This window comes from Mus caroli, unplaced genomic scaffold (genome assembly GCF_978045245.1).
Source record: "Mus caroli unplaced genomic scaffold, Mus_caroli_1 scaffold_19, whole genome shotgun sequence".
Taxonomy (NCBI): Eukaryota; Metazoa; Chordata; class Mammalia; order Rodentia; family Muridae; genus Mus; species Mus caroli.
Genome location: NW_028227274.1, coordinates 55914130 through 55938680, shown reverse-complemented (window position 1 = coordinate 55938680; position 24551 = coordinate 55914130). Strand labels below are relative to the sequence as shown.

Genomic DNA, 24551 nt, shown 5'->3' with positions numbered 1-24551 from the left:
CAGAGCACAGTAGTATAAAATACAATAGGGGACCAACAGAATAAGATGGGTTAAATTGGGCTGGAAGATGGGAGGCAAGGAGAGGAGGGAATCTGGGGAGGAATAACTACCATAAAAGGCATTTTTAAAAAATCATTTGGAAACCTACTGTTTTAGAAGCTTTGTAAAACAGATATACATATAGTGAGTGCCCTACAATGAGAGGACAATACCCCAACTAGATACCCCATTCTAACAAATAATCCTGGTACCAAGAATGGGGTACCATTTCTTGAGCTGTTAGCCAATGGGGTCCTCCAAGTAGTACAGGCTACACTTCAGAGCTTGATAATAAAAGCCTGTTGCTAAAGCACCACATACTTAAATCGCAGATCATGGAGACATCAAGCTGGTATTCGCCTGAAATCTTTTCATCATTACTGGCCAGTGTTCATGGTGCTGGAAGGTTCTATGCACATTGCTAAAGGAGACAAGGAAGCCTCAATCTCACCCAGCTAGGAAGCTTGCAAACTCCAACCATGACTGTCCTGACAAGATAATGGCCACAGAGCAAGAGTGACAGAATGCTATGGGAGCAACCAACCATTTTCTGACGGTATTTAAGACTTAAGTCTTAAAACATTAAACCTTTAAGGTCTTGTCTATGAGAAAGAACCCATAACTGACACTATTAAAAGAACCAAAGAACCTATGGTTCAACAAGACATAGACTCTAGGACAGGATTCATATTAGTTGGTTTAATGGACGGAGTACTGAGTATTAAAACTATTTCTAATGCCTTATTGCTGCGCCCATAGACATGAGCATCAGAATCCTTGCAGTAGATGCCAATTAAGAGACCCTAACCAATGAACATGCAAAAAAAAAAAAAAAAAAAAAAAAAGTTGGACATTCACATCACACCCTTTACCCCAAGGCTCAATCTTTGCCAAAGAGAGGGCAAAGGATTGTAAGAGCTAAGGGTGGTGGATACCTTCAAGGAAACACTTTTTCAAGTCACAACAGCACAGATGCACTATGAATTCACAGTGATTGTGACAACATGCACAAGCTACAGCCAGACAAAATCCCAAGACAGAGGATTTGGTAGTGGCTGGGAGAATGAGTCAGGTTTTTTAATGCCGCCTCTAGCAGACTGAACACACTAGCTGGGGGAAAAAAAAAAAAAAAAAAAAGTCAATTAGAAAAGGGGGGAGAGATAATCTCAAAATTGGATGGGAAAGGCTGGTGGAAAGGAAAGAGTTGAAGGGGATGCATATGTTTCAATGCACTGAAATTATCAAAATACTAATAAAGATATAATGAAAAAGGCAAGGGTAGCAGAGGATTTTGCACACACAGAAGCGGCTTTGTAGATCTGTTTGCACATTTACTGTACACATCTGTCTGTGCTTTGTGTAAGAGAGACATCAGTATTTTGTTAATAGATCCTCATTTTAAAACCCAGACAGTTCATGGGGTCGTTCATTTTTCTGCACCTATTAAGAAAACACATGGAGGGAACCATGGCTCCAGCCGAATAGGTAGCAGAGGGATGGCCTTATCTGGCATCGATGGGAGGAGAGGTCCTCGGTCCTGCTTGATGCCCCAAGTAGGGGAAGGCCAGGGTGGGGAGGCAGGAGTAGATGGGTGGGTGGGAGAGCTCCCTCACAGGGCAGGGGGGAGGGGGGAGGGCATAGGAGGCTTGAGGAGGGGAAACCATAAAAGGGGATAACAGTTGAACTGTAAATAAATAAAATAACCAATAAAAAAAGAAAAGACTATATAAAAAAGTGTTTTAAACAAATGAGTGAATGCTTTTAGAAGTTGCATTTTTTTCTGCCCAGTACATAATAATTTAGAAGATACTTACTGAAATAAGTTTATATACATATCCACATCCCTCATATCTGCTTGTAACCAATCTTTCTTAAATCCTAGGACAAGTGTGTTTGGCTTCATACGACCAAGTCCAGCAGCCTAAAACATACAAAGACAACTTCAAAACAGACTATTCAACAGAAGAAATTTTAAAAGATGAAATATTTTTACACTGAGAGTTTTAATTACAATATGAAATTGACCCCCCCCAAAAAAGAAATTGACCCAAATTACTCATACTAAAACACAATAAAAATAGACACTACAATTAAACTTTCGAAAATGTCTAAATTCATTTTTATATCTTAATGACAAAAAGAAATGTGTACTTTTGCTAACCAAAATAACATTTAATTAAAAAAAACAAAAACAAAAACAATGTATTCACCTCCATGATATATTTTAATAATAGCCACTAAGGCTTAGATGTAAGACTATTATCTGGAGCTCTGAATTCTGAGTTAATTTTACTTATGCAAATATTCCTTCTAAAATCTCTTTGATTCCCTTCCATAATAGTTCAAAGTATTTTTCAGTGTCACCAAAAGCTACAATGCAAGCCAAGCATGGTGGTACCTGCCTGTAATCCCAACACTCAGGAGGCAGACAGGACTGCCATCCATGGGTTTAAAGTCAGTCTGGTGTACATATAGTGAGTGTTCTGGGCTACATATTACAGAAACATATAAGGAGATCCTGATTAAAAAAAAAACACATTAATGAAGACACACATACACAAATTAAAGAGCTGTAATTCAACATAATTAACAGTTATCCCTCAAAATCCACTAACATCTCTTTCCTATGTGTTTTCTTTTGCTTTAAGTACAATGAGAAATTGTGGAAAGCCATTTGGGGTACCGCTTGGCAGTAGTCTGACATTGGCTAAGGACAAAAAAATGGGCTTCAGGCAGGACTCTGACATTAGCATAATAAGGAAGTTTCGACAAGAATCTAACTTTAGGCTGTGATAGAGAAGTAAGGTAAGGCAGGGATTTAGTCTTAGGGTGGAACAGAAGAACTAGGAGGCTTCAGGCAAGATTTGGGGCTTGGACAAGGAAGTGGGCTCAAGAACCATGGCAGCACAGCACATACAATTCCATGCTGCTTTGTTAGTTCCTTATTGTACTGCTTGCCCAAAATACTTGCATGTAATTAAAATGGTATAAAAAGTAGGTTGGAAAATAAAAATTTACCTTCAGTCTCAGAATTGACTGGGGTCACGCAAAATGTTGTCTGTCTTTTTTTCCTTTTAATTCTCACTTTCACGCTGGAGAGAGTGTTGACTGACTGAGCGGGCTTGGGTTTGGGGACGTTATGGCATCTTAAAAATTGTGATAGGGGCTGAGGAGATGGTTTGAGGAGAAACTGACTGTAGTCCGAGTATGAGGACCATATTGCAACCCTCAGATCCCATGTAAAATTACCAATGGTGGGCTGTAAAGGCCAGCATTTCTTTGGGGCTTACAGGCCAGCCACGCTACACAAATTGTCAAGTTCCAGGAAGAGAGTGAGAGACCCTGTCTCCAAACAACAACAAAACACCATGAGGGGATAACATCCACAAATGGATTGGAGACTGACCTCCGGCCCACCTCCAAGTCCACACATGTAAGTGAGCTGTGGTGAGAAGTGAACACGCTTAGCACTGAAGCAGCATGCATCACGTCCACAGTGCTGCCAAGTAATCATCGCCCCAGTCAGAAAGCCTACAACTGCTACTCAGGCTTTCCCTTGTGGCCCCTTTGACAGTTAATAGAATTCTCTCTGGTCACTTCATGAATGAAATCGTGGTATTTAGCTTTCTGCCCTTAGCAGGCTGTCTTCTAGGTTAATGCAATTGGTATAACTCACTTCCTTTCTATAGGCAAACACCATCGTGTATACATGCCACAGTTTGCTTTATTTGATGATGGGCCCTTCAACTGTTCTAGTTCATACCTTTGTACCTTTGGCTACAGTGATGGTGGTGCAGCGAAATATCTCCATTAAAAACACTCTGCCTCAGTTCTTTCCTTCAGTTTTGTAAAAGCCAAGGAATGTAGCACTAAGGTCATTTCAAATTTACCTTTTTTTTTTTTTTTTGGTTTTCCGAGACAGGGTTTCTCTGTATAGCCCTGGCTGTCCTGGAACTCACTTTGTAGACCAGGCTAGCCTCAAACTCAGTAATCTACCTGCCTCTGCCTCCTGAGTGCTGAGATTAAAGGCATGCACCACCATGCCCGGCTCAAGTTTACCTTTGTAAGGAACAATCAACCTAATTTTTAAAATTCAGTATCATATTATATTCACAATCAGAAAAGCGCAGGGTCTCAGTTTTCTACTGAGCTGTAATCCCTTAAAGCTCTAATTTTATAAAGTTAGGAATAAACACCTTCTAAGATACTCAAGTACTGAGGCTTTCAGTGGCATTACTGCAGTAACTAACTCCCTTTATGTTTTTCATTTCCACATATATCTCTCTCATCTTCAATCCTTTACTCAGGGTAGCTATTATGAGAGAGATTTTATTTCCAGTTTCCATGAAGGAGTATGTCACTAACAACAGTTTACTACTGAAGAAATGATCTTTTCCAACACATTCTTCACTAGTGCTCTGAAAATCAGTTTGCAGACTCCACCCCTATGCGTCACCTCACAGTGCAGTCACCGGGCTTCTTACACACACCAGCCTTCCCTCCCTCCCACAGTGTTATCTTTAGATCTTCAGCACAGATCTCTGTGCACCTTGTGCCAGAACTCAGTGATCAGAACTGCATTTGCTGTGTCAGCTTCTATGTGCCATCACAACCATAACAGAAGGAAGAATAGGCTGTAGTTTTCATTTCTGTCTTCAACTATTAAGTAAAAGCATTTCCAAATATTATGGCTAGCAACATAAATGGAACAACAGCAAGAGAAATCCATTAGATTTAAAATCACAGAGAAAGTAAGTATATGACTATCTGTTTGGGGGTTGTCTGTTTGTCTTTGTTGGTTTTTTTCTTTTCTTTTTTTTTTTTTAATTTTTTGGTTTTCTGAAACAGGTTTTCTCTGTAGCCCTGGCTATCCTGGAAATCTGTTGACCAGGCTGTTCTCAAGCTTACACAGCCACCTGCCTCTGCCTTGGGCCTCACCACCTGTTTCACTGTGACAAAGAAACAGAAATCTATGTGCTAATGAGATTTAAGTAAAAAATTACTTCATAAAAATTATTATACATACATAGACAACCCTGGCCAACCACTCTAAGGTTTCTTGTGCCTGGAACATAAATTTCATAGAGTTTTCTTTACATGTAAAAAGGTGTGTGCATGAAGCCTCCTTTTGTTCTCTAGTGTGATAAAAGAGGGAGGGAGGGAGAAAAGGAAGGAGAGAGAGATTGAGATTGTCCAATAGCGACTGTGACATGGATTACATAACAGTTCAAAACACGTCCCACTTCTCTGTATGTGGCAGTAGTGACCCTTGTGGATATGGGCACAGGGTCGCTGTTATTTTTCTCTAGCTTTCCTCTCTGATTCCTTTCACTCCTTTCTGTTTTGCAGCCATGGAAGGCTTGTTCTTACCATGTAGCCTACGCAGGTCTCCTCAGCACCCCAAACTCTGGGATTATAAAGGCACACATCAAAGCTTGGTTCAATATGGCTTTTGAATAGTCTTTGTAAGGACTTATTTCACACTTTTTTCACAGACAAGCAATTATTACAGATAACAACCACTCGTGTCATACAGTGAATACAGTGAATACTCGTGTCATACAGTGAATTTTCTGTGTAAGCGGCCTCTCTTCTATTTTTTGCCATCTATTGAGTTACAGTAGTTTCCATATAAATGTGATAATTACTTAGCAATCCTACTCGGTGCCTATCCTTCTTAAAGATTACTGATCATTCTAAACTAAATTCTAACAAGTTCAACAGGACGGGCTCAAGACAACACTGGGGACCTCGCTCCACCTTTAACAGACAGCTCCATGGTCACAGTCATTAAAAGCTGCTTCTACTTTTAATGGTCAGTTGGTTGGTTTTTAAGATAAAGTGTCAAGTGCTGTCTCCATTTATAATCTCCCTATTATCTTCAGGACATAGACAGAAGAAAGCGGCAGCACTAACTCTTCACACTGGGACTCACTCTAAACTTCCTACTGTGGTGCCTGTAAACTACACAGAGTGAAAGGAAGGGAAGTCTAAACTTAGAGCTAGCAAATGAACAGAGATACGAAGGACAGCAACTTTTTGAAAAGTCAAATAAAGACAGCTATGACTCAACACTGTAAAAACAAACCTAGTGGGTGGAGGAAGTGAAAAATAACAGAAAGAGACTAACAAGCTCAGGTGACACCCTACAACACAAAATGTCTGTAGTTTTCTAAACTATAGGAAAAAAAGGTGATTTAGAGATCTTTAAGTGATATGCACTTATAGCACCACGAGGAAAGACCTGAGGAGGACACGGGAGTTTTAGCCACATGCACCACAGGAAAGGCTCATCACCTGCATCAAGTATTGGGCACCTTCCCGCAAGTCATCTGCGTGAACCGGAGCATAGAACGCCTTCATTTTGTTTTTAATGAGCCATCGCTGATATTTGGCTTGATCAATGGACATCTCTTTCATAGCTTGTCTTCTGGGGCCCTTTAAATTAAATTATCAAGATTTGTATTTAAAACATAATCCATTTTACACAAATTCACATACAAAAGCCATTCTCTTATACTAGTATGAAGGAACATGCTGTTTAGTGTTGAGACGAGAAAAGCGCACAGTAACTGCCTCCTGTTCTCCAGGGAAGGAATTCTAATAAGTAAGATTATACAAAACAGGGGAGCTCTGCTGCTGCCTGGAGAACGGAGACTGCAAATAAGATTTTAAACAAAATATTTCAATCCTAAATTAATGAGAGAAATTTGCAATTACGAAAATGGAAAAGAGATTACAGAAAGCAAAATAAGAGCCTTCTATTTCTCTACAGAAAGTTTACTAGTTTGATTTTTGTTTGGTCTAAGTGTCTGGGTTGTTAAATCACAGTAACTTGAGGATATAATTGAAAATCAAAGGAAAACATATTCTGCTCCTAGCTGAAGCAAATGAGCTTTGCTAACTCAAAATTCTGTTTTTATCCTTTTACACAACATATAAAATTTGTTAGGCATGAATATATAATACAAAAATGTCCAAATATTTAAAAGTATTTGTCTTAAAAATAACTATGTAGAGGAAAATTCAATCTTTCCTAAGTATGTTGTCCTTTTTGTAACATCTTGGGCTCAAAGCACTAGCTTCCAGGGATGAGTTCGAGACAAACTGGAAACCTCTACATACCCTATCTGAGAGATCAGTGCTGACAACAGGCCCTCCACACAAGCCCGTGTGGCTTCGCAACTAAAAGCAACTGTCACAGGCAGTGCAAAAGAATGCACACCAGAACTCCTGGTGCCGGAATAAGGGAGCAGTGCTGTGGAAGAAATGGCACTCTAGTTTTTCTGGTTTTTTTTTTTACCCCCTCACCCCCCAATGGCCTATCATTTGCTACTCTTAAAGGCTTGTTTTTAACTGCACTCAGATTTAGAAACAGTTCTCAGTGAAGACAGCCTACATTTCTTGGCAATCTTCCTCACATTTTTCTTTGGCTTCCCTTCATTCTCTTGCCCAAATGGTTATTTAACAAACTCTGCAGCCCCCTCATTCACTTAGTGTTGTTTCTTCAGAGCAACACATGTGCATTTGTGTCACAGGATGTGTGCAGTAACATGGTGAGTCTGGGGTGCTTTGGCCTGGGCTTCCCACCATCTTTGTTCGATTGTTTTCTGCTAACACACTGGCAGACGTTGTCATCATCATGTTTAGAAACCGAAACATTTTCAGGTTCTAAGAGTAATTAAAGTATCCTCAAGGAATCTCTATATACCCAACCCTCTCCCTCTCCCTCTCCAGTAACCAAGTTGAGAACCCTCAGATTGGCATCTACAATGTATCTCAAACAGACCTGAGCTTCTTCAAAACTCTCCTTGGCCTCTAACAGCATGCTGCTTACTCGGCAGCAGGCACACTCTGTTGTGCATCAAGACAACTTGCTTCATAGAAAAACTCTGTCATTTCTGCCAATGATTTGGACCACAGAACCTTTCCCCAGCATCAGCATCAGCAGCTACTCCTATTACCATGTGCTCCTTACATAAAGTGCAAAGTTTGTACCGAACTTCAACAAATTCCCAACAGCCGATTAGGGAGGAGATGTTCAGCTTCATCTTAACACAACTGACCAGGGGGTACCACAAAAAAGAGCCACTTAGTTCCTTATGCAGAGCAGGTGAAGCATAAATTCACAATTATTTTCAATATTGAAAATGATCTAAGAGAAAAAATGCACTACCTTTGGGGCGAAAACATATTATTTTAGACATTTTACTTACTGGTTAAAATAACTAAGGTATAAAATATCCAGATCTTTTAAAATATGTTATTTTGCAACTGTTTAAAGAAAAAGGTATTTTGAAGAAAATATCTCAAAAGTTCCTACAGATCCGTCTAATAATTTCTAATCTAGAAGGTATATTAATCACAGCCCATTTGATGAATCAAAAAGTTTACTATAGAGAACAAGAGCGATACATACCATATGCACATGGCCACAGATCATTAAACCAACATTTTTCGTGAAGTCATGAACAAGATGAAGTAAAGCAGGCCGTGAGTTTGGAGAACCTGTCATTACAAGGCACTGTGGTCTAATTTAAAATTAAAAAAAAAAAAAAATTAGAACAGTTTGAAATTTTTATGTAGTTTCTCTAAGAACAAAGCTACACAAGAACTTTAAAAAGATCATCTTTATTTAATCCTTCCAAAGGACGCAAGTTCAGATCTTGGCAGCCAAGTCAGGGGCTACAACTGCTTATAATTCCAGTTGGCCATCAAAAGCACCCACAGACACAGGGCACATGCACAATACGCATAAATACAAGCAAATGTTAAGGAGAATGCAAACCTCCCAAGCAGTTCTGCTAAGAAGATACCTCAAAATAAAAATAAATAACAACAACAAGAAAGCCTTATAACAAATACTGCCTACTGAGTTTCTGGGAAGACTACAGAAATTACCATGTTGTTTATAAATGGCATAACAACTTTTATCTTCAAAGGTCATAACTATCCCAGTCACTTTGTAGATATTGGATACGTAAAATCAAATACAGCAGTTTGATCTATCTAGTCCAGTTAGTTCTACTGGCTAAAATCTCTTAATTCTAGTTAATAATGGCAAATGCCAAAACTGCACTCAGTTATCTATATAAACATGAGAAGTTGACAAAATACTTAGATGTTTTATTTTTATTTATTTATTTATTTATTTATTTATTTATTTATTTTTGGTTTTTCGAGACAGGGTTTCTCTGTGTAGCACAGTCTGTCCTGGCACTCACTTTGTAGACCAGGCTGGCCTCGAACTCAGAAATCCTCCTGCCTCTGCCTCCCGAGTGCTGGGATTAAAGGCGTGCGCCACCACGCCCGGCTACTTAGATGTTTTAAACTACTGTTTTTTGGTTGGGTTTCACCCCAGCACACAGGAGGCATAGGCAGGCAAACTCTGAGTTTGAGGCCAACTATAGCAAGTTCCAAGATAGGACTACAGAAGGAAACCCTACTTGAAAAAAAAAAATTGATTTTCATTAACTAGAGGAAATCAATCTTGTTTATATAACAGTCAATATCCACTTTATCCACCAAAAATGACTAGTGAAGTTTCTTAAATTTGCCACATCTATACGGACAAGCAAAAACCCGACTAGAGTTCCTGAGGTAAGAACGGGAGAAGCGCTCAGCTCAGCGGGGAGGAGCACTTCCGGTTCTGACAGAGGACCACGGGAAAGGCTTCTTGGCCTGCAAAAAAACACCTTTCAGGTTTTTTTAAGTTTAAAGTTGTCGACTAAAAATAGCCTGCCATTTCTGAGGATTTGATGCCCTCTTCTGATTCACACACATAGATACATATACATAAAATAAAACTAAATTAATCTTTTTTTAAAATTCTAACTTAGCCACTGTTATAGTAGTCCCTAAAATAATAAAAGCATTAACAAAGATTTTTTAAAATGCCGACTTATTTGGAATTTTAGTCAAGTAGGTCACATATCGACTCTTTCAGAGAGAGGTGCTCTGGGGTAATGAAAAGTAGCGTCATGGCCCAGCCGGCTCAGGGCCCTCTTCTGACCATCTGTATGCCTTTCAGTTAGTTTCTGCAGGGGGCAGGAATTTCTAGCTACAGAAGATGACCCCTCACCTTCTTAGATGAAGTAACTATGAGTAACTTACAACCTGAAAGGTGTTCCTTTCCAGACCTCCATGGACATAATGATCACTCTGATCATAAGAACAAGTCGTATCTTTTAGGGACCAGCAGAATGCCAATACATAAGGACGAGGGGAGCCAAATGACCAAATCTGCCTACCTGCCAGGAGCCATCCCTGCCTGGACATCTACCAATGCCTTTCTTATTCAATTATTGCATTTTTAAAAGCTTCCTGAAGGTTAAATTAAGGTTAAGAGGAGTCTCCTCTTACCATTATATAATTTCTGTTAAATGTATAGAATCACAGAAACCCATGGAAAAAACACCGGAGAGTAAAGCTCCACAATCCCGAAAGCTATCTATACAGCAAGCAGAAGAGGGAAGGGGCAAACCATCAGGAGACACTGAATGAGGCCGTGAGGCCGTAAGGCTACTGATTCTAAACCGCAAAGGCAGCAGCATGAAGCTGTCAGCAACCAGGCATCTCCAAGCATCTCTGCAAACCACAGTGAAGCTGTGTCAGAGAAACCAAAATCAAGAACCCTGGTCTCGTGTGTACATAAGAGGCAATAGGCAGTGCCAAGTCACTTCCATCACTCTGGGGACAACTGCCTACATCTGCTCAGCTAAAGGCCTCTGTGGTGTAGACACTGGAAGGAGCCGGGGCAGGGTCAGCAGTCTTAAAGTTAAGAGGACTCAGAAAGTTACTCATGGGCAAAACTCTGAAACCTCCACCTCCTTCCCCTACCTGGCTCTCAGAACTCTGGTAACAAGGACACACAAACAGCTTAAAATATTCATTTCTGAGAAATCTAATCAGATCAAAAAGAAAGCCTTTAAGATGTCTTAAATTCCGTGAAGAATGAGCAAAGCCACATTAATTCACAGTGAGGACTTGAGTGGCAGACCTCAGCACCAATGCCCAGACAACTTCATTGGCAGGGAGCATAAGAGCTGCACTTCAGATGAATCCAAGAACCCAAACTAGGGAAAAAGGAAATAGTGAGAAAGAAACTTCAAGTAAATCTAATTTTGGGGAGCACTGATGAAGGCTGAGATAGATACAAACTACAAAAGGTGTGTGTGTGTGGGGGGGGATTATTAGTTCTAATAAAACAAAAAAGCCAAAAAGAAAAAAGAAAATTACACTGTGTCCACCTTGTTTAAAGTCATAAAAATATAAATGCTAAATATGAATTAATCAAAGTAACACCATAAAATATAATTAAAGTGTAAAAAGAGGGACAATAACAGCTAGGCAAGAATGAAATCACATGGCCAACAGTTTTATAAAGTCAACACACAACAAGGAGGTAACAAAGCAGCTGAACACTGAGCCTGCTGCCTGTGGACAAGAAAGCAGACATGGAGGATTAAAGCACGCACTGGTTCTCACAGCAGATTTTTACCAACTCTCTTCTCTGTGCCATGTTTATTATAATTTTCATAAAAAACTCAAACTCACATGATGCCTATAATCTCAGGACTTGGGGGGTGGGGGTGGATACAGCCAGAATCCTTGAGTTATGGAACATCTGGACTATACAGATAAGTAAACAGCAAAAAGCAAACTTGGACTAAAAAAAGAACTTCAAAGAAATCCAATTATAAGTGCATGTGAGTTTTTGCTGGTTTAAAATTGTGACCTTTGTTCATATCTTTATTGATGTTACACAACTCACAAGAGAATAATTTCTATTTTTTGTCATACTTGACATCAACTGCCCAGAATACGCTAACATTAAAGACTGTCTACAAGGCTTGCATTCCTCTACCCCCTCCCCATTCACATGCAAAGCTGTGATCTCTGAGATGTCTTCACTCTTGAAAAAAGGCACAGTAGATGGGCAGGCACCCAAACAGCAATACAAGGAGCATTCAATCTTTAGTCTTAATACAATGACAAAGATAGACATCAAAACAGCCCTATCCTGGCCAGTTATGGTGTGGTTGCCTTTAATCCCAGCACTCAGGTAGCAGAGGCAGACAGATCTGAGTTCAAGATTAGCCAGGTCTACACAAAGGGGAGTTCCCAGGCAGCCAGAGCTATACAGTGAAACCCTATCACAAACAAAGAAACAAACAAACAAACCTCTTATGAGGGTCAATTCCCAACACCCACATAATAGTTCATAACTGTCTGTAACTCCAGTGCCAGGGGATCTAATGGCCTCCTCTGGCCCCTGCAGCACCAGGCACACAAATGTTACACAAACATACATACAGGCAAACATCAATACATAAAAAATTTTACAGAAACTTATAAATAGGTATACAACATGGTTACAAAGAGAAGACATATTAGTTGTCTTCAAATGACAGATCCTTTTTCGAAAGAAGGTTTTAACTCATCTGACTTGGTTCTGAATAACGCTGTTCAAGCCCACCCAGGGTACTCTGTAGTCCTCCATACAGAACGTCACTGGAGAATGATAGGTTCAAGAATGACGGACTTAGCAGAATGGCACCCATCACCTACCTGAAGTTTTTCACATGGTCCTCCACCCCGGAAAGACGGATTGAATGCTGCAGTGCACTCAGGTAAGTCAGCGCTTGTGTGGAGGATCCCCAGTTCACATCTGTGGGAAAACAGCGTCGTGTGGGGTAATACCAATGGCAAACAATTCAAACCCATGAGACAGACAGCAAATTGAGTAGAATTTTAAAATGTTAAAAATGTAAAGTAAACAATTCTTCTATAACCTCACATAATTCCAGGATGTAGTAGAATAAGACTACCATCATGCCTGTTGTTGCACTTGAGAAAAGGCATAACTTAATAAAGGCTTGACAGCAGGGCGTGGTGGCGCACGCCTTTAATCCCGGCACTTGGGAGGCAGAGGTAGACGGATTTCTGAGTTGGAGGCCAGCCTGGTTTACAGAGTGAGTTCCAGGACAGCCAGGGCTACACAGAGAAACCCTGTCTCAAAAAAACCAAAAAAGAAAAAAGAAAAAAAGAAAAAAAAATAAAGGCTTGACAATGAATGGCACCGCAAGCGTGCACTTAACTCAAAACAATCTCTTAGCAACAGTAGCGGAAGACCTGAAGGAAGGGGGCAGATGAAAGTACAGTGAATACACTCAAGCTATTTAAACATGAAAATGTCCTTTCCTACTGAATGAAAATGCTGGGCCTTCAATGATTTTAAACATATTAAAATATGCTTCAGAGGTACTTTAGAGTAATAATTTAAAAACATAGTTCCCTTGTCCATTCATTGTAGAGCCTCCATCCGAATCCAAAGCTTATCACTTCATATAAATGTTTCATAAGTGTTTCATCACTGCTTAAAACGACTGTATTGTAACTATTCATCTTCTGGTTCCTAACTTTTTTGACAGATCTTTTTTCTGTATTCTGAGGCACTCCTAATAGCACTTACCCTCATAACCTAGACATTTGAAATGGTATTCACTAGCTCTCAGTTTAAGAACAATTATATTTACATATTTTAGAAAATCTTTATCTTTCCAATACTTGAATTCCATGCTATATAGCAGTTCTAAAACAAAAAGAGGCAATCAATACACATATCTGGATAGTAGCTACGACAGTGCTGCAAATCTGCAACTTACAAAGAACAATTTTAAAGCATACTGAGTGCAACAGAACGTTAGTATATTATTTTTCTTAAAATAAGGTCAGTCATAATTAATTCATGGGTTAGAATGAAATTCTATAGGAATAAAACATTTTAAAATAGTTTACTGATGCTAAATGTTGTTCAAAAAGAACAAAAAACTTATTTGGAAAGAGGGTATTTTCAATTTTACATGTGAGACCTTTTCAAATATACAAAGAATGCTTAAATAAGAAAAGTTACATTAAAAACTTGTAAATATTTTCTAGCTTACAATACTATAAACAAAAGTCTACTGACCTGGTTTTTTGTAAGTAACATAAATGTACAGCCCAAGGACTATCACATACGTGAGCAGTGCAGCCCACCAGTTAATGACAAACATCACTATGCAACAAAGAATTGCTCCAATAAGGGAGATCCACATGTTGTAGTATTTGAATGCAGGACGCCATCCTAACAATGACAGAAAGAGAACATCTCTCAGGTCTCTCTGCCTTATTATACAGTGGTGCTTAATCATGTATAACAAAGCTTTCTTTATGGCTGCCACACCCAGATGACTTTACACACTAAATGCAACGGTCATCCCTAAGACAGTAAAGTCAATGACTGTTATTGAACACAACTGCTGTTGATAATTTTTAATGACTGAAAACACTATTTTCCTATTACTGCTCTTCTCGGACCTTCAGTCAATCCATCTTTTAAAAATTGAATTCAACCAACCACAGTGAAAACTAGAGAAGCAGCACACAGAGGAACGACTTCATTCTGCCGCTTAGTGGGGCAGCTTTACGCTCTGGTCTTCAGCATGAGACACACTTAGTGGGGCAGCTTTACGCTCTGGTCTTCAGCATGAGACACACTTAGGTTGTAATAGATAAAAACATTTCAAGAAACCTACCCACCTAACGAAATCTAGGTGTAAGCTCATTCATACGTTTCCAGTTGGTGTTTATGAACTTAAACTACTCATAAAATATTAAAAGATGTTTTAAACTTGTCACTAATAGCTAAAAATATTTTAATTAATTCAATAAATTTTAATTTTGAAAGTAAAACTGAGGCTCAAACATGGATGTTCATGCTTCCTTCTTCTTCTGAGAACCCCACATGATTTAGCCTGTTCCAACAAACTTAAATGCTTCTGTACTTTCTAAACATTTACTGATTTTCAACCCTTGTCTGTTCATAACAAAGGGCACCATGATCCTTTTTCAGTTAATAAAGCCCCCTTATGTTAGGATTTCACAGAACTCATTGTGTAAAACACTCGCTGGGGGCTGGGGCTTAGGTTCATGGGAAACTGTGCTTGTCCAACATGAAGCACAGGCTCAATTCTTAGCACCGTGGTTAAGTAAGAACAATGCTCTGAGAAATGAATCAGGTAAGCAAACAGTAAAGACACTTTTAAAATAGGAAATAATTCTTTAGTATGGCAAATGTCGTTGTCAATGTTCTGAAGGAAGCTACAGCGAAGGGAATAAGAGCTTGTCATTAGTGCACTTCAGGGCAGAGACCTTGAATTTGACGTAACAAAAAGAAAACACTTTAATGAACAAAACTCATACAACCCAAATTTTAGAATCGTGAAAATTTGGTTTCCTCTGAAATAAAAGCCATTAATACATACAAATTCTTAAGATGTGAAATCACCTGGAGACTTTGCAAGTGATGCATGGAATACTGAAAAGTTGATTAAGGCGTATGATGCAAGGAAGAAATTAGAGATAATTGGAGCAATAACGTTCAATTCAGCTGCAAAAAAAGAAAAGAGAGTTAATGGTATTTAAAACATCAAAATTTGAAGTACTTCTAATTTTTAAATAGCATCATAACATCCTTAAATCTACTACAGATTGATAACTTATATTGTGTGTCACAATTGATGGCATAATTGGACTTTCACAATCAACTAATTTGAGTGGCTACACAAAATTCTTCATTAAGTCTCTTGTTATCTTAGCAGTGACAGGTCTATAACTCTACATATGTCTGTCAGAGGCACCACCATTCTTGGGGACACCAGCATCCTCTTCCTTACACTATCATCATATGTATTTTAGGAAAAGGATATTGTAGTAGTGTGTGCCTATAATCCTATTCCTTACAAAACAGAAGGGAAGGGAAGGGAAGGGAAGGGAAGGGAAGGGAAGGGAAGGGAAGGGAAGGGAAGGGAAGGGAAGGGAAGGGAAGGGAAGGGAAGGGAAGGGAAGGGAAGGGAAGGGAAGGGAAGGGAAGGGAAGGGAAGGGAAGGGAAGGGAAGGGAAGGGAAGGGAAGGGAAGGGAAGGGGGAAGGAGAGGGGAAAGGAAAGGAAAAAGGAAAGAAAGAAAAGAAGAAAACAGAAAAAAAGAGAGAATGTAATTCCTTCTAGCCCTAGTTTTTACACAGTGGCAGTAAGTTTAATAAATAATATCAGGGATTACTATCTGCAATATTTTACTTTGATTAGAAAGTGACTTAGTATACTAAATCAAGGCACATTTTGTTAATAATGTCATATTCATGATTATAGGTAACACTATAAACATAGCAAAACCTACATGATATGCCATTCACAGAACTAACCAATTAGGATGAATCCAAGTGCGATCAGGAATGTTAAGATGTAACCACGAAGAGGTTCATTATTTTTCCCATAACCTTTAGCAAACATCTGGAAAGCTGGGTAGATATTGTCCTTACATAGAGCCTAAGCCGAGGGAAAATATAAAAACATTAAAACACATGAAAAGTAAGATGTACAAGTTTGCAAACAGTTAAAGTAGGTTAATCAAGAAGGAAGCCCAAGTCTCTCATTTCTGATACTTTTTGTTCCCTGTCTCTCAGTGTTTCACTCGCAGACTATAAAGAACATGTAAATAGTTCAAACAGCTGAAGGGTAGTTGGTTTGTAACACTGCTAAAGATTTTGTTTGTCCTGCCTCATCCCATGTTAAAACTCTATGAAAAATCAGAAAAGCATTCATTCAAATAGTCAAAAACAAAAACAAAAAAAAACTAAAATTTGTCATTACAATACAGTGTACCTATGGCTTTAAGAAAACCAACTCCGGGGCTGGCAAGATGACTCAGCAGGTAAGAGCACTGACTAATCTTCCAAAGGTTCTGAGTTCAAATCCCAGCAACCACATGGTGGCTCACAACCACCTATAATGAGGTATGACGCCCCCTTCTGGCCCGTCTGAAGACAGCTACAGTGGTGTTCTAATGGATAATGATAAATCTTTGGGCAGGAGCAATCAGGGACTGAGCAAGTGGGACTGACTGACCGGAGCCAGTGGGATGGAGCAAAACAAGCAGAGGTCCTAAAAATTTCAATTCCCAACAATCACATGAAGGCTCACAACCATCTGTACAGTTACAGTGTACACATATAAATAAAATAATAAATAAATAAATCTTTAAAAAAAAAAGAAAACCAACTCCAAATCTGAAACTGAAAAGATGAAAAAGCCTAAGTATAAAGTTTAACTAGTTTTCTTCAAATCTTAATAGATATTGCCTTAAAATCCTATGAGATGCCATTACTATACTTTCTGGCTACAAATACAGTTTTAAGACGGCTACAAAATCAACATTTATCTGATATGGTAATTAAAGCAATTTCCTAATTAGTATTAGATGCTTAACGATCACTACAGGAAGCAGTATTCATCCTAGATATCACTTCATCTACTATAATTAATGTAATACGAGCCACATAAAACATTTAAGTTGGCATCATGCTAACTGAAACCATTATTTACTAGTCCTAACTTACAGTCTTACACTGCACTCCTAACCCTGACAATAATCCTAAACCTTTATGTTAAGTATGCCAAAACACAAAACCTATTTCTATCCCTAAAATATTTATTTTTATCATTTTCAATTATATATGTATGTCTAGAGATCCAGCAGATTATGTACATCCAATGTACATATTGGAAACTGAATTTGAGTCCTCTGCATGATACTGTACTGGTAAGCAGTCTCTCCAGACCCTCCAGTCATCCTTTCTAAAAAGACACTTCAAGACATGCACCTTGACAGTAGGAAAATGCACAAATGTTTGAACAGTCCTACATAGCAATTATACAAATAAAATTTATACCAATCTTGATATACGTATATGCAAACACTTTCAGATACAGGTAATTTATCTGAATATAACAACAATCTAAAATTTGAAATATTATTTTAACATCTCCTTCATTAAAAGTAATATGAAAATATTTACCTGAAATATTTTGGGAGCACTCACGAGAGATGCTAGTGCTGACGAGAGCGTGGCTGAAAAGATCCCTGCAGAGATCAAGGGTGCAAATCCTGACACCATGCTCATCACCTTAAAGAAATGACAGAACAGAGTAAGTAGTCACAATGTGAAGTTTCTAATAAAGGAAACTAACACTAGAAATAATCGGAGAGGAATCTGGTAATAGCAATGAGAAGTAAATTACAAATTATTAAAGTAGGTCTACTACTAAAACATCCGGCTAACTCCTGGCTTTTTAATCATAAAGGTTCAGTATGTATCTCCTAAGACACAAAGACTTATGAAAAGTATCACTAAAGCCATTAGTCCAGCTTATCTGGCCTTTCCTTCACAGTATCCCTATGTTGTCAGCAACCAAACTGCCTCAACTGACCCCATTTTCTTGGTCATTTTAAAATGGTATTTGTTTGTTTGTTTGTTTTTAAAACAGCTCTCAAAAATGACTGCTACTATTTGATGAATGTGTTTTCTCAATATTTGTAATATATGGTTTCATACCTTTTTAGTTTTTAATTTATTTCCTGCCATTCTCTGGAGCGCTTATCCTATATCCTGTGATGTGCTAACCCTCTCTCTCCATTATATAATCCATTTCTCTCATCCCAGGTTCTAGAAATATGATCTAGAACCAGTATATGGTTAGATCTAGCCAGTAAGTCAGACTAAAGTTAAGCTCTTATCAAAGTGTATTACATCAAGATAGTTTGTTTGTATGGGCTATCAGTATTGTAGATATGAAGTTATTTTTAAGTATGTAACAGTTAAATGTAAAAGTGTTAAACCAAAAGGTTATGATATAAATTCTATTCTGCTTCTAAATAACCTGGGATACAAGAAATTATAATTAAATCACAATTAATCACACACTGATAAATGATGAAGGTGGGTGATATGTACATTACCCTCATTACATTGCTTTGCCCGTGCATTATGTCTAAACATCTCCCCACATGTGTGCACTCCTCCTCCCAGACTCAGAGTTAGGCATGAAAACTTTAGACTCAATTCTCCACAAGCCTTGTCCTTTGCACAAACCACATCAGTGTCCTATGCTTAGAATCAGACAATACTACGTCAAGAGCCAACTAGACTTCTGCCTTTCCAGTTTAATATTTTCCCTCAGCACTTTCCTAAAATTTAATGGTGAAAAGAGTAGAAGGACATGGTGACACTAAATGAAAATAGTGGTCACATCACTGTTGTCCACAACATATAGCAGTCAAGATGACGGGCAAGATGGCTCTCCAAATGCAGCGCTGAATGGAGGTAAGGAATGGTAGCGTGAGCGCGCAGACGTGCATAAACACAGTGACCACGTCCAGGGTAAACAGAGGGTTGGGAGAGACCACCTATGAGGAACTATGACTGACAAGAAAAAAAAAAGAGGCAGCTCACACTTTGTTTATCATACAATGCATAAGTCAAATGCTTCACAGGACATCAAAATAGATATACAAGATAAACATATGTAATTCAAAATTTAAAACCAGTAAGATATCCTAAAAGCCTCTACGTCCTTGAGTGTGAAGTCGTTTATATATGAAAATTAGCACTGAAAGTGGGGCTTGTGTGGACTTCCTAACAGCCCTCTGTGGAGCCCTCACAGGCTCCTGTACCTGCATGCAAAGCTCCCAGCTGATGAAATGTTTGCAAGGATCAGGAAGGTGTCCTTTTGGGAAGCCGTGTGTTGCTGGGGTGGGATTTAGGTTTCAAAACCCTACCTAGTCCCAGAGTCTGTCTCTCTCTGCCTGCTGTCTGAAGGTCTGGAATTCAATCTCTCAGCTACTTCTCTAGCAACATGCCTGCCTGGTCACCACAATGATAATGGATTAAGTCTCTGAATCAGTCAATACTACGTCAAGAGCCAACTATTAAACACTTTCCTTTATAAATGTTGCCTTGGTCACAGTGTCTCTTCCAAGCACCAGAACACTAAGGTGACATGTAACTTACAGACTGCTTAGTTATTTATACTCTGTTGACAATGCTCACTTTATAAATAGCACAGGATTTGTACAGGATTGCCCCATCACCAGCATTGTGTATTTTTTCCCACAGCATTTTTTTTTATAAGTTTTCCTTATTTAAATTAACACAGAGCTTGACTCAAATGTGTCTGTAAGAAAGATCATAAAGAACACAGCTTTGTATTTCCAGGAAACACAGAAATCTGACTAGCACTTAAGTCACTGGGTAGAGGCCAATGTTTGTATCTTTTTTTTTTTTTTTTAGACAGGGTTTCTCTGTGTAGCCCTGGCTGTCCTGGAACTCACTCTGTAGACCAGGCTGGCCTCCAACTCAGAAGTCCACCTGCCTCTGCCTCCCAAGTGCTGGGATTAAAGGCGTGCGCCACCACTCCCAGCTGCATGAACGTTTTTATTTTTACCATATTGCCAAATCTTGGGACTAGAAAATACAAATTTGTATCATATAACTGAATCCAACACTTACTAACTACAAATAAACTGCTTGAAACTATACAATGGAATATTAAATGTCATCAAAGTACACTTTATTTAGAAACTTTATTTATAAAGTTGTATTATAAATATTTACACATTGTAAATAGTGATGTAAGTCCTAACAATATGCAGACTCTCACGACCCTTTTAATTATGGATTGGTAACAAAATGTTTATTTTTTTACTTGGGATCTATAGAAACCCATATATATATGTATATATATATATATATATATATATATATATATACATACACAATTATTATTTGTATTACCCTCTTAAATCTATATGTATGTGTTTGTATGTGTTTGTTATGTTCTAAGACTGATATATCTGACAACTAAAGCTTCACTTCGTTATGCTATCTTTTCCAAGAACAGCCCTGGGTGTCCTTCCTCAGGCACTGTCCCCTTTTCTCCAGGCAATCTCAACACCGGCCTGCAATGTGCATCGGAAGAGCTGGGCTTTCTGCCAGGAAGGCCCAAGCACTTAGTAGTCTTCCCTCCGTGGCTCCGAGACAACAAGCGTACACAACTACACTAGGTTTTTTACATGCCTTCAGGGAAGCAAACTCATGTTCATGTGTTCCAACTAAGCCATTTCCTCAGTCCTCATATATATGTATATGTATATGTATGTGTATATATATATATATATATATATATATATATATATACACACACACACACACACACATACACACACAGAGGTAAATAATAAAGAATAGCAGTCTCCAAAAATTTAATTCTCTAACTTTTATGCATCTATTCAAAATAAAATTCTCTTGTTAAATGATGGTTTGGTACAGCATGCACCTCCACAGACCATACCTAATCAATTAGTATTACTATTAGTACCTAAATATTAACACACACACACATTGAGAAAAGGTATCATGTAGTCAAAGTTGATCTCAAAACTTGCTACATAACTAAGGATGACTGAAGCTGTGATCCTCCTATCCTACTTCCCAAATGCTGGGATTACAGGCACGTGCCACTTCACTCTGCTTGTGTGCTGCTAAGGACTGAGACCAGAGCTTTGTGAATGCTAGACGAGCACCTACCAACAAGCCACGTACCCAACTCTATTGATTAGTGTATCCTAACAGTTTATTTATACAGAAACAATGAGCGTACTACTAATTACTAGGAAGCTAAAATTGCTAGAACTAGTTTGGAAGAAGTTAATCTGACTTCAGGACTTACTATATACTAACTACATGAATCAGGACGAACACTGATGAACAAACAGACCCAAAGCTCAATGGTATAGAGCAGACAGAACCCAGAAACAGACCAGACAAAATGACTTTTATGAAGGATGCTTGTTTCATGGTTTTCTAAACTAGTATAAAATAGTAAACCCATAGGCTACATGTATACGCACTGTACACTACTAGAAAAGTCTAAGTGTCAAGGGCTGTGTTTTATTCCTGAATAGTTTAGAATTTACTCCTCGGTGTTTTTCCATTTGCCTAGTTAGTAACAACAGGGTTTAGGAGGGGCAGAAAGTAACAACCATCTCCCCAAATGTATACGGACATTCTGAATGGCCAGATATCAGGTGGTCTAATCCCTAAATACAGAATGTGTATATAATATAAACTCAATGCTCACCTGAAAGTTGTTCATTAGCCCGAAAGAACAAGTATTGCTCTCACAATAAGAAAAGTCAAAGTTTAGTTTGCAGGCTGCAGAAGTACAGTTTGTCAGCTCTGTTGTAATGGTATCATTAACATTGCCAGTGGCATCCCGAACAACACAGGAACCTGAAGCACAAGTAACAATGAGAGTAAGTCATACGTGCACTCCTCTTACAATTATTCATCCATTCATGGAGAAGTCACAGTACTGTCTAGGTACACACTCACAATAGCATACGCTGCACTTATACATATCTTTACTCTCAATGAGGTAAGAGAAGTTTGGAGGTGACTGAAATTTAAGTAATGAACTTAAACTTCTAATTTTTTTTTAAAGTGTTTCCACAAATGCAGGAAAACCTTGTACAAACATTTCAATGCCTGGATAGGCTACAGAGCACTTGGCTGCTTTTGTTTCCCTCTGTCTTTCACCCATGCTGGCAAAGGCACCTTTCCCTCTACATGCACCTGAGACCTTTCAGGACTGGAGAGAGACAAGAGCCCTGGACTCCATCAGCTCACGTGCAGTCACACTTTCATGTCCTGTGCCTGGCTTCTTTTGGAGACAGTCGCTGCCTATGCTTGGCTGGGCACACTTAAGGGAGAATCCTGCTTCTGTCTACTGAGCATGAGGGTCACACACAGTGTGGCTGGCTGCACCTGAGCAAGAGGATCACTCAGTGTGGCAATGCCTGACATTTTTGGGTGATAAAGGTTCTGTTGGTCTGAACTAGTCACAAAACCATGGTACAGAGCTTTCGCTGGCCCCTCCTGAGCACAGAAGGGGCAGCCACTGCTTACTTAGCACAGATGGAATGAAGATAGCATGAGGTCCAACAACTAGAGGGTCAGACATGTCAGACATGTCTCCTTGGCAATAAATTATTTTAAAAGTTGGAACATAATCAGTTACTCCATTACTTAAATTAAAAACTAATTTTATTTAGTTCAGCTACATAATATAAGCATCCTTGAAAGTTTTAGGGAAACATAAACTTTGTTAAACAAGTATGCTTATATACATACCTGTTTTCTCAAACAAATTTAAGAATTATGTATTAAGAATATGTTATATAGGAGAAGAGGTATGGGATGTGAGACAGTCAGAGGAAGGACTGGGAGGGGGATAAAGACTGGAGTGTAAAAAAAAATTAAAGAATAAGAAAAAAAAGAACATATCATATCCAAAAATCATTTTTAAAAGGCAATTTGGCCCATCAGTTAGCATTTCTAGCTTTTGTTCAGTTAAATTTCAAAATTACACTAAGAGATAGCTATAAAACTTGAAAATAGAGTTCTGTTGCTACTTCTGAACAAAACAATTTTTAAATGTGGCAAAATTACAGTATTTTTACTGAATATGCATGGAAACATCTGATCATGAAACTAATAAATTCAAAACTTATAATTTTGTTTGAAAATGAATTAGATACATGCAGAATAGGGTTCAAATGATTGTCTGGGCTTTCCAATTCTTTAAAACTTTATTTAATATTAAAGAGTAATAACAATAACTAACTTAACAAAGCAATGAATTCTATAACTTTTTTAACCAAAAAATAATGGAATAGTAAAGGCAGAAAATGCTGTAATAATACTTATGCTATGAACATCACAAACTTCCTGAGACGCATAAAGAAACAACAGCTATTTACCCACAGACACTGCAATTCCTATGTAAACCACTGTAGTGATCAAAATGGCTAAGAGTGTCCCTTTGGGTATGGCTGACTGAGGATCCTGAAAGACAAGAAGACATTTTTAGTCTATCTTTAAAAACAAATGCACGCATAGCATATTTTTTACAGTACTTCTAATACTTACTGCAAGATCACCTGAGATATTTGCTCCAGCTAGAATACCAGTTGCAGCAGGAAAAAAGATGGCAAATACAGAGAAGAAAGTCTCTTCTTCTCGAAAATCCGGCCCAAAGTTCTCGTTAAATATTTCAGCTACAGAAGACAAAATATTTTAGCAATTACTAGACAGTAAGTAAGAGCAAAATAACTTAGGTCAAGAGTAATCAGTATAGATGGTCTGCACACAATTGCTCATTCTTACTTTTTATGCTAATTTGGGTATCAGTGTTCCTGTTTTCCGGTGTGAAGGAACTGTTGGTAGTCACATGGTGAGCTAATCTTTGTTATATCCTACTTTTTTGGCACCTCTTACTAGTACTTTAAGGAACTCCTGAAAAGTGTCAGCATCACAGAACACAAAAAGGCTGAATGAGATGAAGATTACATAATGAGCTGTGGTTTTGTTTTGTTTTAAACAGGAAAAGCAAACAACTTAATGCAACTGAGCCTGGACTGAAAAACCAGCTGTTGCTATTAGGAGGCCCGTGAAGACTGACAAACACCTGTGCATTCGTGCATCAGACCAAAGGTACGTTTCCTAAAGTGCCATTTCCCTATGTAGATAGAAGCTGAAGAATTTAGAGATTAAAAGTCATGATTTTTGCAACTT

At 38.4% G+C, this 24551-nt stretch overlaps 1 protein-coding gene across 2 annotated transcripts in view; it reads right to left on the bottom strand.

Moving 5' to 3' along the window:
- Positions 1-24551, bottom strand: part of Slc12a2 (solute carrier family 12 member 2) — a 65548-nt gene that overhangs the window by 16384 nt on the left and 24613 nt on the right. For both annotated transcript variants that reach the window (XM_029471904.2, XM_021150686.3), the window contains exons 8-18: positions 23907-24034; positions 23738-23822; positions 22057-22208; positions 17937-18044; positions 16284-16407; positions 15371-15472; positions 14012-14167; positions 12610-12709; positions 8459-8570; positions 6337-6477; positions 1854-1960 (exon numbers count right to left, since the gene is read on the bottom strand). In XM_029471904.2, coding sequence (XP_029327764.1) covers positions 1854-1960; positions 6337-6477; positions 8459-8570; positions 12610-12709; positions 14012-14167; positions 15371-15472; positions 16284-16407; positions 17937-18044; positions 22057-22208; positions 23738-23822; positions 23907-24034 — 1315 coding nt within the window. The remainder of the gene's footprint in view (positions 1-1853; positions 1961-6336; positions 6478-8458; positions 8571-12609; positions 12710-14011; positions 14168-15370; positions 15473-16283; positions 16408-17936; positions 18045-22056; positions 22209-23737; positions 23823-23906; positions 24035-24551) is intronic.